At 45.4% G+C, this 15,525-nt stretch overlaps 2 protein-coding genes across 2 annotated transcripts in view; one reads left to right on the plus strand and one right to left on the minus strand.

Moving 5' to 3' along the window:
- The window catches only part of LOC309807691 (uncharacterized protein), a 165,018-nt gene that overhangs the window by 99,570 nt on the left and 49,923 nt on the right, over positions 1 to 15,525 (minus strand). The gene's annotated exons all lie outside the window — the stretch shown is intronic.
- LOC309808051 (speedy protein E4-like) lies at positions 6,905 to 13,998 on the plus strand (the record flags this gene model as incomplete). The annotated part of the gene is made up of 9 exons (XM_082628058.1): positions 6,905 to 7,013; positions 7,534 to 7,755; positions 8,651 to 8,709; positions 9,194 to 9,279; positions 10,795 to 10,963; positions 11,124 to 11,368; positions 12,672 to 12,726; positions 13,049 to 13,216; positions 13,867 to 13,998. The coding sequence occupies 9 exons, from the start codon at positions 6,905 to 6,907 to the stop codon at positions 13,996 to 13,998; spliced, it is 1,245 nt and encodes a 414-aa protein (XP_082484184.1).

Raw genomic sequence — 15,525 nt, forward strand, 5'->3', positions numbered from 1 at the left:
GAGAGCCAGGCTGTGGCAGCTCTGGAGGACCTCAGACACTCTTTGCACGGCCTCTGAGACCTAGAACATCTCAGAAAGTCCACGAGTGCAAACCAAAGAGACACTCAGTCCCTGCACCTTGGATGAACTGATTTGACTCTACGTATGCATTGCTTGGGCTAATTAGAAATATGGAAGTGATCAGAAGACAGAATAAACCTCTGGGCACATCCTGAACAACACAGATACTTCTCATCAAAGTCCAAACAATAATTCAAAAGCAAGATTCAGAGCCAAAATGTGGAAACAAACCAAGTGTTCACTGACAGATGAATGGATCAAGAAAATGTAGTGTGTATATTCACACAACAGATATTATTCACCCACAAACAGGAAGGAAAGTTTCTAATTGATACAAAGACCATTTATGTATTTTTCAAAGATTGACATTTCTTTGTATGAACAGTGAAAATTTAACAATTCCACTTTTAAGAGGAAAGGTTAGTGTTTCTTTGTAGAAACAATTAAGTCTCAGCAGTAGAGGCATAAGCACACACGTGCACACAGAGTAAACAGAACAGCGCCCCACTACCTCCCCGCAATCTGATCCCCCGATGAGCCCTGCTGATTCTCCCTCCAAATACAGAGAACCTGTTTACTTCTCTCCATCTTCTCAGACATCGTCTTCCTGGACTACCACGCCAAATTCCTAACCTTATCTGGGTCTCCCGACTTCCACTCTTACTGAATCCCCACCCCATCCATTTATGCAGCAGCCAAAATCAATTGTTCCCCTTTCAGTGCAAACTGGATCAGGACACCTCTCATTCACTGCTTTCCCACTGCACTTGGCAAACATGTGAACTTCTTCAGACCCACGGTTTTATTTCCTTCTCACTCACTGTGTACTGTGTACTGTCCACACTGGCTTTGGGGTCTAGGAAGGAAATTTTGACACAGGCTACCACACAGATGACATGCGAAGACATTAAGCTAAGTGGATAAGTCAGATACAAATGGACAAATGTTACATGATTCCACTTCTGTGAGGTCCCCAGACGGGTCAAATTCATAGAGACAGAAAGTGGAGTGGTGGGTGTCAGGGGCTGGGAGGGGGATGGGGAGTCAGTGTTTAATGGGGACAGAGTTTCACTTGGACAGGATGAAAACATTCTGGAGATGGATGGTCGGGATGGTTGCACAACAATGAGAATTCTTTTATTTTTCCTTAAGATTTTTGTTTTACTTATTTTCGGCTGCATTGGGTCTTCGTTGCTGTGCGCAGGCTTTCTCTAGTCGCAGCGAGCGGGGGCTACTCTTCGGTGCAGTGTGCAGGCTTCTCATTGAGGTGGCTTCTCTTTGCGGCAGAGCATGGGCCCTAGGCGCATGGGCTCAGTAGTTGTGGCTCACGGGCTGAGGAGTTATGGCTTGCAAGCTCAGTAGTTGTGGCGCATGGGCGTTAGGTGCTCCGTGCTATGTGGGATCTTCCCGGACCAGGGCTCGAACCTGTGTCCCCTGCATCGGCAGGCGGATTCTTGACCACTGTGCCACCAGGGAAACCCAAGAAAAAAAGCAAGACTCAGACCCAAAGGGGAGGAGTGGAAGTACGAGTTGGGAGGTTCAGAAGAAGCTTCCAGTGACACTGCATGACCCTGAGTTGGCTATTTTCTTCTCTGCATCTCGGCTACCATATACTTCCTACCCTCATAGAAAAATAACCTGTCTGGAATTGGAAATTTTTCCATTTAGTCTTTTTGTGCATGTGACATTTTTATTCAGAAAAATAATCTGTGTTGAACTGGAGTTTTTTCCATTTAGTATTTTGTACATGTGACATTTTTATTCAGGTAGTGAAATCTCTGGGTCAACAGTGATACCACATTCTCAAGATTTTGATAAGTAGACTAGAACTTCTTAACTGGAATCAAGGGGCAGGCTTTGGACAATCCATGGACTTTGTGACATCCAAAGGTGCCCTTTGTGTGTGTGTGTGTGTGTGTGTGTGTGTGTGTGTTTGTAGACACCCTTTGAAGGGTGCGTGAGCACCTGTAGTTTTCTATGATTTTAGCTTCTCCAAATGGCTCTTGGACTCAAAGGTGCCTGAGGGGAGCGGACGTGTACTCCCCCACTACAGAATTCTGAACGCAGTGTCAGTAAACATTCAGCCAAAGAGCTTTGCCAAATGGCGTATTTTAACATAACTTTTTAATCCAGTGAGTCGATGTACCTGGGATCTTTTTTTACATACTTATCTCACTCTTTATTTATTTTTTTTTGGGGGGGGTACGCGGGCCTCTCACGGTTGTGGCCTCTCCCGTTGCGGAGCACAGGCTCCGGATGCGCAGGCTCAGCGGCCATGGCTCATGGGCCCAGCCACTCCGCGGCATGTGGGATCTTCCTGAACCGGGGTACCAACCCGTGTCCCCTGCATCGGCAGGTGGACTCTCAACCACTGCACCACCACGGAAGCCATTATCTCACTCTTATAAGGCTGAAACGTTGCTGCTTCCCCTAAGTTTCCTTGTCCCTCTCCCCACTCTCCCACCAGGCCGTGGAAGAGGAATGGGAGGGAGGGGGAGAGTCCAGCAGGGAGAGGACAGTGCACCTGCTGGGAAGCGGTAAAGAGGGGTCCAGGGTGGGAGGGAGGGAGACACAAGAGGGAGGGGATATGGGAACAGGTGTATATGTATAACTGATTCGCTTTGTTATAAAGCAGAAACTAATATGCCATTGTGAATCAATTGTACTCCAATAAACTTGTAAAAAAAATTAGAACTACCATATGACACAGCATTTTCACTCCTGGATATATATCGAAAAAAATAAAACCAAAAAACATTAATTTGAAAAGATATATGCACCCTAATGTTCACGGCAGCATTATTTACAATTGACAACATATGGAAGAAAGCTAAGTGTTTATTAAGAGATGAATGGGTAAGGAAGATGTGATATATATACATACAATGGAATACTACTTAGCTAAAAAAAATTTTTTTTGAATTGAAATTGTATCAAGTATCTTTTCCGACCACAATGCTATGAGACTAGACATCAATTACAGGAAAAGAGCTGTAAAAAAATACAAACACATGGAGGCTAAACAATACACTACTTAATAACGAAGTGATCACTGAAGAAATCAAAGAGGAAATTAAAAAATACCTAGAAACAAATGACAATGGAGACATGACGACCCAAAACCTATGGGATGCAGCAAAAGCAGTTCTAAGAGGGAAGTTTATAGCAATACAATCCCACCTTAAGAAACAAGAAACATCTCGAATAAACAACCTAATCTTGCACCTAAAGCAATTAGAGAAAGAAGAACAAAAACATCCCAAAGTTAGCAGAAGGAAAGAAATCATAAAGATCAGATCAGAAATAAATGAAAAAGAAATGAAGGAAACGATAGCAAAGATCAACCAAACTAAAAGCTGGTTCTTTGAGAAGATAAACAAAATTGATAAACCATTAGCCAGACTCATCAAGAAAAAAAGGGAGAAGACTCAAATCAATAGAATTAGAAATGAAAAAGGAGAAGTAACAACTGACACTGCAGAAATACAAAAGATCAGGAGAGATTACTACAAGCAACTCTATGCCAATAAAATGGACAACCTGGAAGAAACGGACAAATTCTTAGAAATGCACAACCTGCCAAAACTGAATCAGGAAGAAATAGAAAATATGAACAGACCAATCACAAGCACTGAAATTGAAACTGTGATAAAAAATCTTCCAACAAACAAAAGCCCAGGACCAGATGGCTTCACAGGCGAATTCTATCAAGCATTTAGAGAAGAGCTAACACCTATCCTTCTGAAACTCTTCCAAAATATAGCAGAGGGAGGAACACTCCCAAACTCATTCCACGAGGCCACCATCACCTTGATACCGAAACCAGACAAGGACGTCACAAAGAAAGAAAACTACAGGCCAATATCACTGATGAACATAGATGCAAAAATCCTCAACAAAATACTAGCAAACAGAATCCAACAGCACATTAAAAGGATCATACACCATGATCAAATGGGGTTTATTCCAGGAATGCAAGGATTCTTCAATATACATAAATCAATCAATGTGATAACCATATTAACAAATGGAAGGAGAAAAACCATATGATCATCTCAATAGATGCAGAGAAAGCTTTCGACAAAATTCAACACCCATTTATGATAAAAACCCTGCAGAAAGTAGGCAAAGAGGGAACTTTCCTCAACATAATAAAGGCCATATATGACAAACCCACAGCCAGCATCATCCTCAATGGTGAAAAACTGAAACCATTTCCACTAAGATCAGGAACAAGACAAGGTTGCCCACTCTCACCACTCTTATTCAACATAGTTTTGGAAGTTTTAGCCACAGCAATCAGAGAAGAAAAGGAAATAAAAGGAATCCAAATCGGAAAAGAAGTAAAGCTGTCACTGTTTGCAGATGACATGATACTATATATAGAGAATCCTAAAGAGGCTACCAGAAAACTTCTAGAGCTAATCAATGAATTTGGTAGAGGTGCATGATACAAAATTAATGCACAGAAATCTCTGGCATTCCTATATACTCATGATGAAAAAGCTGAAAGTGAAATCAAGGAAACACTCCCATTTACCATTGCAACAAAAAGAATAAAATATCTAGGAATAAACCTACCTAAGGAGACAAAAGACCTGTATGCAGAAAATTATAAGACACTGATGAAAGAAATTAAAGATGATACAAATAGATGGAGAGATGTACCATGTTCTTGGATAGGAAGAATCAACGTTGTGAAAATGACTCTACTACCCAAAGCAATCTACAGATTCAATGCAATCCCTATCAAACTACCACTGGCATTTTTCACAGAACTAGAACAAAAAATTTCACAATTTGTATGGAAACACAAAAGACCCCGAATAGCCAAAGCAATCTTGAGAACGAAAAATGGAGCTGGAGGAATCAGGCTCCCTGACTTCAGACTATACTACAAAGATACAGTAATCAAGACAGTATGGTACGGGCACAAAAACAGAAAGATAGATCAATGGAACAGGATAGAAAGCCCAGAGATAAACCCACGCACATATGCTCACCTTATCTTTGATAAAGGAGGCAGGAATGTACAGTGGAGAAAGGACAGTCTCTTCAATAAGTGGTGCTGGGAAAACTGGACAGGGACATGTAAAAGTATGAGATTCGATCACTCCCTAACACCATACACAAAAATAAGCTCAAAATGGATTAAAGACCTAAAGGTAAGGCCAGACACTATCAAACTCTTAGAGGAAAACACAGGCAGAACACTCTATGACATAAATCACAGCAAGATCCTTTTGGACCCACCTCCTAGAGAAATGGAAATAAAGACAAAAATAAACACATGGGACCTAATGAAACTTCAAAGCTTTTGCACAGCAAAGGAAACCATAAACAAGACCAAAAGACAACCCTCAGAATGGGAGAAAATATTTGCAAATGAAGCAACTGACAAAGGATTAATCTCCAAAATTCATAAGCAGCTCATGCAGCTCAATAACAAAAAAACAAACAACCCAATCCAAAAATGGGCAGAAGACCTAAATAGACATTTCTCCACAGAAGATATACAGACTGCCAACAAACACATGAAAGGATGCTCAACATCTTTACTCAGTAGAGAAATACAAATCAAAACTACAATGAGATATCATCTCACACCAGTCAGAATGGCCATCATCAAAAAATCTAGAAACAATAAATGCTGGAGAGGGTGTGGAAAAAAGGGAACACTCTTGCACTGCTGGTGGGAATGTGAATTGGTACAGCCACTATGGAGAACGGTATGGAGGTTCCTTAAAAAACTACAAATAGAACTACCATATGACCCAGCAATCCCACTACTGGGCATATACCCTGAGCAAACCATAATTCAAAAAGAGACATGTACCAAAATGTTCATAGCAGCCCTATTTACAATAGCCCGGAGATGGAAACAACCTAAGTGTCCATCATCGGATGAATGGGTAAAGAAGATGTGGCACATATATACAATGGAATATTGCTCAGCCATAAAAAGAAACGAAATTGAGCTATTTGTAATGAGGTGGATGGACCTAGAGCCTGTCATACAGAGTGAAGTAAGTCAGAAAGAGAAAGACAAATACTGTATGCTGACACATACATATGGAATTTAAGAAAAAAAAATGTCATGAAGAACATAGGGGTAAGACAGGAATAAAGACACAGACCTACTAGAGAATGGACTTGAGGATATGGGGAGGGGGAAGGGTAAGCTGTGACAAAGTGAAAGAGCGGCATGGACATATATACACTACCAAACGTAAGGTAGATAGCTAGTGGGAAGCAGCCGCATAGCACAGGGAGATCAGCTCGGTGCTTTGTGACTGCCTGGAGGGGTGGGATAGGGAGGGTGGGAGGGAGACGCAAAACGGAGGGGATATGCGAACATATGTATATGTATAACTGATTAAATTTGTTATAAAGCAAAAAAAAATTAAAAATAAAGATGAAGAAAAAAAAAAAAGAATAAAATTTTGCCATTTATGACAAAAAAAAAGAGGGGTCCGGATACCTTGAGGGGGGTTTTGGAGGATGGGCAGAGGTTGGGTCAGTGGCAGGAGATACCATCTACCCCTGATCTCTGGGACAAGTGCACGCCTAGGTCTGACAGTTACTCGTGCTTTCCTTCAAACTGGTTTCCTTCAAACTCCGATGATGACATCAGAGGCTTCCGACCTTCCCGATTGGATGGACCAGACTCCTTGGTGCTTGGCAGCAGTAGTAGACAACAGAATCTCGCCAGAGCTTCTCTCCACTGACAGTTGCCCCGCAGCTTGGAGAAGGGACGACCACTTGTGTTTAGCCCAAGTCCAGAAGAAGAGTTGGGACAAAGCAGAGTCTAGGCTTCGAGGAAGGGAAGAGTCTGGGAGACATCATGGACAATCGTCAACCGACTTCCCAGGCTGAGGAGCTGAATTCCCAGTCCAGCTCTTCAGGGTACCCCCTGGAGTTGACTGTCTATGAAGAAAGCCCAGGACCGTCAGGTGAGGGAGCTGGCATGAGAAGGAATTTCAGAGATTTGACCAGTAAGGAGGAAAGGGTACAGAGGTCGGGAAGGAGCACCTGCATAAGGTGCCTATGAAAGAAAGGAGACATTCAGAAAGCCAGGGATCGAGGGAGGAGAGCACAGGAGCTGGGGACACGGAACACCTGGGGAGCGAGAAACAGGGTTAGGAGATGAGATCCAAGGATGAGAGAAGGGGAGAGAGGAAACAAGGGGAGGGTTCTTTTTTTTTATTCCTGGTGGGAGAAATTATCTACCATGAGAAAGAGTTTCGAGGACGGGAAGCTGGACAAATGACAAAAAGAGTCAGGGGAGGGATAGGTAGATGTGGACAGAGAAAGATGGAAAGATGACTTGGGGCAAGGTCAGCGGTCTGTGAGACTGGAAAGCACGGGGGTGCTTCGGGGGGGGGAGGCGGAGTCGGGGTGGGGTTGGGTGGTCACCAGTGGCTGAATTCCCAAGACGAGAGCGTCATACTGTAGTCTCTTCTCCTTCGTCAGCTCCCTGGGCTGGCTGCAGCCCCCCGCCTCAGCGCCCCGGCTGTAAGAGGAAGAGGTCAGTGGCGTTCAGAGCGGAGGTGGAGGGCAACACGGCCGCTGAGGCCCAGGACACCTGGGTCGTGGAGTTGCTGAGTGGGCTCAAGATGAAGCTGAAGCGACAGCGGGTGTCTTCAGTGCTGCCTGAGCACCACGAGGCCGACACCTGGGTCGTGGAGTCGCTGAGTGGGTTCAAGATGAAGCTGAAGCGACAGCGGGTGTCTTCAGTGCTGCCTGAGCACCACGAGGCCGACACCTGGGTCGTGGAGTCGCTGAGTGGGTTCAAGATGAAGCTGAAGCGACAGCGGGTGTCTTCAGTGCTGCCTGAGCACCACGAGGCCGACACCTGGGTCGTGGAGTCGTTCAGTGGGCTCAAGATGAAGCTGAAGCGACAGCGGGTGTCTTCAGTGCTGCCTGAGCACCACAAGGTCTTCAAGTGGATGCTTGGTAAGGACCCACCGCCCTGCCCAGCAACCTCCAATCCTATACTTGAAAAACAAACAAACCAAAACTTCCCATGACTACACTTTCCCAGTGGAAAAGAATTCCCTGCTACTTGGTGCGCTCTCCGTCCCTGGCGGACTGTCTACGGATACAGGATACGGGGGACACATAAAAGATACAGGATGAGGTTAGACTTAGAAATGATACAAGACTAGGTTAGATTTAGAAATGATACAGGATTAGGTTCGCTTGGTTTCAACTGTACCCGAGACTCTAGCTCTTACTGGCCTTTTGAATCTTACTGGCATGTTCGGGGTGGGGGGAGGAGGGGCTGACAAGCCATCTCCACCCCCTGACATGACTGTCAATTGAGACATGGGCTGAGAGTATCTTGATGCCCTCTGCAGGTACGTGAATGCATGATGAAGGGGCATCACTCCCTGTCACTCGGCCCCCCCAGAAGGGGAGTCACCCCCTTTCCTCCCACAGTGAATGGTCTTCCCTCCCCTCTTTCCGTCAGCTTCACCCTGGGCCACATCTTGGCATTTCCCCAGGGGGGCGCGGTTCACCCTCTTGGCTCTGGAATGCTCCCACGACAGCCCTGTTCCCACTGGCAACATCTGCCCTTTTTTCACAGAGGATCCCGTCGTTAAGAAATTCCTCGCCTGGGACAAAAACCTGGAAGTATCTGACAAGGTAAGTCACCCACTGAGATGGATTCCTGCTCCAGCGCCTGTTCTAGGTGGGCGCGCTGGGTGCTTTCTACACCCACGTTTCCACTCCCCTCCTAACCTCATGCCTTGTCAACACTTCCCTCCAGGGGCCTCGAGGTCCCCTCTGGGATCTGAGCCCCAGGAGTGCCCCTTTGGTGGTTGCTGCCTAAGTCCCCTCTCCTCTCAGCTCCTGGGGACTCGCCTTGGCTCCGGTTCATCGAACACCGTCCTGTGCCCGCGGCCCTAAGTCCACGCCCTCAATCCCAAAGCCTCCCATCCTTGGAGCGCCGCCAACTCTGACCTTCTGTCCTCTCCCCTTCCCCAAACAATCAGGCTCACCCCACACGGGGGTCTCTCCTCCAAGTGGCACCACCCATTCCTCGTCCCCTGCTCCCTTCTCCCTCCCACTCTTTCTCCTCTTCCAGGATGTGACCTCTCTCCTACGTTTTTTCCCCTCTTTCCATCAGTATCTCCTGTCGATGGTGATAGCGTATGTCAGCCGGGCCGGGCTCCTCTCCTGGCAATTCCAGAGAATCCATTTCTTCATAGCTCTGTGAGTACCTTGCTCCATCCCCGCCATCAATATTCAACACCCTGGGAGGGCAGAGGGAGAGACGTGGGGCTCTGACCTTTCATCTATTTTTTTAAACCCCTTTGTACTGACTCTAGGTGTGAAAATGACAGGATTACGGTACCGTGGTTTCTTTTTCAAACCATGTTCTGTTTTTTATAGCATTCATTGTCAAAACAAACTACCCTAATGTCAATTAAAACACTGAAAGAAACAAAGCAAAACGCAAAACTTTCCTAAGAGGAGAGGAAGAAAGAACTGACACCATCCTGCCCCCAAGTAACAGACTTGAGACGTTTCCGGTTCGAATTCTCCGGTCTCGGGTCTTCCGACATCAGCACCAAGTGTGATTATCTTCCGTTTCTGCATTCCCACGACAAATGCCACAATCGGGGCCCGTATCACATAGCGCGGATTTGGTGTCAAATGCTCCCCACTGATGTTTCTTCCAAGTCTCCCAAGCCAGTTGGCTCTATTTGCCTGAACATCCTTCCAAAACACAGGTCTGACCGCTTCACACAATTGCATTGGCTAATGACATGCCAAATCAAGGCCAGAGTTCTGCGTTGGGATTTAACTCTCTCTGCAATCTCCAGCACACCGTCCTGATACTTTATTCCTGTGTTTCACTGCTCCTTCCAAATACCCTGCCCTCTAAGTTTCTATTGAGCTTTCTATCCAGGTATCTTTGCCATACATTGATCTGAAGAAAACGACCTTATCCTTAAAGTGGGTTCAAACACCAAAACCTTCACGATGCCCGACCTCCCTAACTTCTGCATCCCAGAGGCACTTTAGTTCAAATTGTATTATAATGGGATGCTTTGCATTATAGTCATTTCTTATCTCCCCCCTTCCCCGGTCCCACTAGACTAGACACCATGTGGAAGGCAGGTCTCGTCAAAATGTCAATGCATTCCCAAAACACTCAGCACAATTCTTTTCATTGGGCAAATGTTTGTTACTGTGAGACTTCTAGGTAATCAGTATTGCATTTGGCCATGAGATAAAATGTTCATTCATTCATTCATTCATTCATTCATCTAACAAACCTTATAAAGTACACCCTACATGCTGGGGAATATGAGGTGGTGGGAACAGAGATTCACAAAAGGCTGTTGAATTCATGCATCAATATGAACCAAGCCCTAAATGTGTCATTTGCTAGGAGAGGGATGAATGCAGAAACAGATCAGATCAGCTCCTGCCCTCAGGAACTGTACATGTACCTACAACATAGGAAGAGAGGTGTGTGCACATAAAACAAGTTGAAGGGAACGGGGGGTTTGGATCGTGTCCTCATCATCAAGGTGTGAGAGGCACCCTTCCAAAGGTCCTGCCTGGCAGTGGCTCCTTGATGACTGGGCGGCTCCCGGTGACGCTGGGCAGGGCTGGGTGGGTCGTGTGAGGATGCTCAGCCTGCCTCTTTTCTGGGAAGCTGATCTCAAGTGGAGGCCCTTCCTGTCCTGATGACAGCGACCTGATGTCTTTCCCCAGCTATGTGGCCAGCGACATGGAAGAGAACAACCAGGCCCCCAAGCAGGCCATCGTTTCGTTCCTCTATGGAAAGAACGGCTCGCAGCATGCCTTATTCCACAAACTGCGTTCCCAGTTCATCCGTTCCATGGGCTGGAAGACATGGGTCACTCGGCAAGAGTGCGAGCAGGTGGGTGGGCTGTGGCGGTCTCGGGGAGGGGGAGGGACGGAGAGGAGGTGGGGATCATGGGGGACTCGGTTTGGGACTTGGGGACAGACGAGAAAGAACCGGAGGCGGGGCAACGGGAGGCAGCGGCATCCTCATTGCCAGGGGCTGTTTGTCTTTCCAGATCCAGGCTTTTGATCCAGAGCTCTGGGTGTGGGGAAGAGATCGCGCCCTCTTGCCCCAGAGGCCCCAGGACCACGCAGGCCTGAGGTCATCGGCCTGCGCAAAGGTAGGTCTGCGTGCGCAAAGGTGCGGGTGGAATGACGTGTTGTCTACTGAGGAAATCGGAGGAATCCCACTGCTGGACCCACATCACCTCTCACGCTGTGAAGGGGGCCAGCCAGGCACACAGCCACGTGCCGACTCTGCGCCAGCCATGGACTGACAGCCACACACAGACACCAGCACCGCGAGGCCCGTGGGCACCAGACCTCGGGGAAACCAGTTTGTCCCAGACGCATGGGTCTCACTGAAGTTATTTCACCCAAAGCAATTGGGTCCAAATAACAGCTTTGACGAGATGGTGATTCTTTTCCATATACTGTGTTTCCAGTTTCTCTTTTTCATTCATTTTTGGCCTTACATCCCTCAGGGTTATGGGTTCTAGCATTTATCTACAACAAAGTACATGTCTACAAACAGGATATTAGATAGAACAGCCCACACGTTCAATAAGAAAAGATGAATTATGACTAGCTTTATATTCCTCCAAATTTACTTTCAAATTGCCTATGGCCAGATCACCTGTGACTCTTTATTCCCCCTGACTCACCACTTCTGGACCAATGATTCCTCTAGTACAATTCACCTTTTCCCCCTCACGTTTATGGTCAAGGGGGTTTATCACAACGACTGAAGGTTAAGGAATGCCATCTTCAGCATGGCTTATTACAATTGACACATTAGAGTTCTAGATGCGGGCAGAGGATTGAGCAAACATTTGGTTTAAATCTTGCAAACTAGCTGTCTTCGTCCATTCAACCTGCCCTACTACAGACCGCGTTGCTTAGAAACAACACAGCACGGTCTCTTTTACAAGGGCAATAATCTCATTCATGAGGGCTCTACCCCATGACCTAATAACCTCCCAAAGACCCCACCTCCTAATACCAGCACCTTAGGGGTTAAGATTTTAAGATTTCAACATAAGAATTTTGGGGGACACAAACATTCAGCACATAACACTAACCAAGTTTAGGGCTGAGTATTATTTAAACATTAGGACCCAGGGACTTCCCTGTTGGCACAGTGGTTAAGAAACCGCCTGCCAATGCAGGGCACACAGGTTTGAGCGCTGGTCCGGGAAGACCCCACATGCCGCGGAGCAACTAAGCCCGTGCGCCACAACTACTGCGCCTGCGCTCTAGAGCCCACGAGCCACAACTACTGAGCCTGCGTTCTAGAGCCCGCAAGCCGCAACTACTCAGCCTGTGCGCCTAGAGCCCGTGCTCCGCAACAAGAGAAGCCGTCAGGAGAAGCAACGGAGAGTAGTCCTCGCTCACCACAACTAGAGAAAGCCCACACACAGCAACAGAGACCCAATGCAGCCAAAAATAAAAGAAAGAAAATAAGTAAATAAATGAAAACTTAATAATAACATAGACATTAGGATGCAGGGTTAGGGTTAGGGATCCGGCCTCAGGTCTCCTGGTCCACGATGTTGACTTGTCAGTGATGTCTGTAGTGTGCTTCCAAGTTCAGAATTTAAGTGGTGCCAAAGGACCAAGGTGAGTTAAGACTAAAGCAGCATTCTCCAAATGCCAGCTCCCTGAGCAGAATCACCTGGAGTCTGGGCTATAAAGCAGATTACTGGGCCTGACCTTGGGTGCATTCAGTAGTTTTTGGAGTCAGGGTCACCAAAGTCCAAGAATCGCACTTGAAAACAATGAATGGTTCAGGACTGGGGTTCAGAATGGAGAATTTGAGATAAAACTCCAGTCATAAATGAGTCTCAATTCTGGTTAGAATTGACTAAGAATGTGAAAACCTTTATATCTGGACAGTTGCCACTTTGAAATCTGACATCCTTGCTCCTTCTCTTACTTCCAGATCACAGAGCCCAGGAGAGATGAGGATGTTCAACAAGAGGTCAATCCGGACACTGACGACAGCCGTGAAGAAGGAAGGGAGAAGCCTCTTGTGCAGATCAGCGAGAAGAAGCCAGCATCTTCTAGAATGAGCGGAGGCCAGTTTTCGTGTTATACTCCTAGGAGCGGGGTGTGCTTCTAGGAGTCTGTGGCAGGACAATAAGAAAACAGGGTTTATTCAGATTCCACCCTTTTGGAAGGCACCACCTCAATTTTCAGATCATTTCATTTCCATCTCCCCTGAGACGAACATTGGAGGTCCCATTTTTTATACACTTGTTTGCCCCAGTCTAGAAGCATTTGAAGGTGGAGTGTAGCGGCTCAGAATAGGAGGGAATAACATTAAAATATATAATTAGAAAAAATATATATATATATATAATTACAGCCACAGGGTCATGACTCATGACTTAAGTTTCACTGGCTTATTTTGAAAATGTCACCTATAAAATTATTGTATTTTTATATTTTATATCTATATATTTATTTTAAATAGTTTTGAAATAGTCTTCATTTTGAAACATCTTATTACTACAAACTTTTGTGATGAGAACTGTAGCTGTTGTATATTTACACATATATACAGTTTTACTCACATTTTCAAGAGAGATTGTTGATTTTATCTATTACATCATATTTCCATTCTACTTATAGCATAGTGGGTATTTCCTCCCAATTCTTGTAAGCATAAATTTGTATTTTTTTAGTTCTCATTATTGAATTGTGGGAATTCAGTCCTAATTTTTTAACTTGCCTCAGCATGTTTGTATGTTATTTTAGATTGTTCAAGAGTACCGTGCGATGCAGCTTTTGGGGAACTACAATAAAGATGAAAGTCTTCTCACAGTCAGGATGTGTGTGGTCATTAGCAGTCGGCTTCGCCTCTTTGCTGTCCAACGAGGTGTTGCTTAATGGCGTTGTGATTATCCAACCACATTTCTTAACTCTGAAAAATAGTCCTCAATTATTTTTCATGTAGAGAAAACTACAGAAGATAAGGCAGGTCTTGCATCATTCAGGACTCCAATACTGAGAGACAACTCTTGGGTAAAAGGAAAGATAGCTTTATTGAGGAAGCCGGCAGTCCAGAAGAGAGGTGGACTCATGTCCCGAAGAACCAACTCTCCCCTCCTGAAGTTTTGCTTGAGGACTATACAGGGAAAAGAGAAAGGGGTTACATGTTGAAGAGAGGGTTACAGGGTGCGTGATCAGCTCACGGTCATTCTTCTGATTGGTCAGTGGTGAGGTAACGGGGACTCAACATCATCAGCCTTCTGGTTCCAACTGGTCTGGGGTCTACGTGCTTGTGGGCAACATGCAGTTAACTTCTTCCACCTGCTGGGGGTTTCAGTCTCTGCCAAACAGCTCCAAGGACGTGGCTCAGAATATTACCCAATAGCCCTTGAGGAGGAACTAAAGGTCCTTGACTTTGTTTAACAGCCAAGAGATGATTATTTTGTCTTGGCTGTTTTTTCGGCCTCGCCACGCAGCTTGCAGGATCTTAGTGCCCTGATCAGGGATCGAAAACAGGCCTCTAGCAGTGGAAGCACAGAATCCTAACCGCTGAAGTGCCAGGGAGTTCCTGACAGTAGACTTTAAAAAAAAAAAAAACCAGACCAAAAGGAACACAGTTTTAAGGAAGCTTAACTTTCTCAGAAATGCAGAAATTTTGTTGTGCATTTATTTTCTTTCTTTTTTTCCCCCAATACATTTATTTATATATTTATTTATTTTTGTCTGCGTTGGGTCTTCCTTGTTGCACGTGGGCTTTCTCTAGTTGCAGTGGAGAGGGGGCGACTCTTCATTGCGGTGCGTCGGCGTCTCCATGCGGTGGCTTCTCTTGTTCCGGAGCATGGGATCTAGGCACGTCGATTCCAGTAGTTGTGGCTCACGGGCTCTAGAGGTTTTTTATGTTTTGCAAGTATTCATCAAATGTTTATTGCTTGAATGAATGACAAATAATTTCTTCCAACAATCTTCAAACTGCTTAACACTATGACAATATTTAGCGTTTCAAATTTCACATGACCTTAGTCTTTCCGTGCTCTAGTTTCTAAAAGCACGTGGGACCTTCCCGGACCAGGGCTTGAACCAGTGTGCCCTGCACTGGCGGGCGGATTCTTCACCAAGGAGCCACCAGGGAAGTCCCTGTGCATTCATTTTCAAAAAAATAATAAGGCCGGATGAATTCAGAACTAGGTGCAGAAACCTCTTCCAGTGAGATACAGAATCTCTGCTGTTTAGGCAGATTTAGAGAACAACTTTTCCAACCACTTATTAAAGAGACCAATACTCCATGAAAAAAATTTATCATTTGTACAGAGAGAAAACCAAACTCCAGCTTTGCATCAATATAATATTTGCTACTAAGAGAACCATAAGCTCTTTTTTGAAAATCTCTGGAATAAACATCAAAACTGAGCTGCCTTCGGCTCAGAC

The sequence above is a fragment of the Mesoplodon mirus genome (assembly GCF_964341445.2).
Source record: "Mesoplodon mirus genome assembly, chromosome: 7".
Lineage (NCBI taxonomy): Eukaryota > Metazoa > Chordata > Mammalia > Artiodactyla > Ziphiidae > Mesoplodon > Mesoplodon mirus.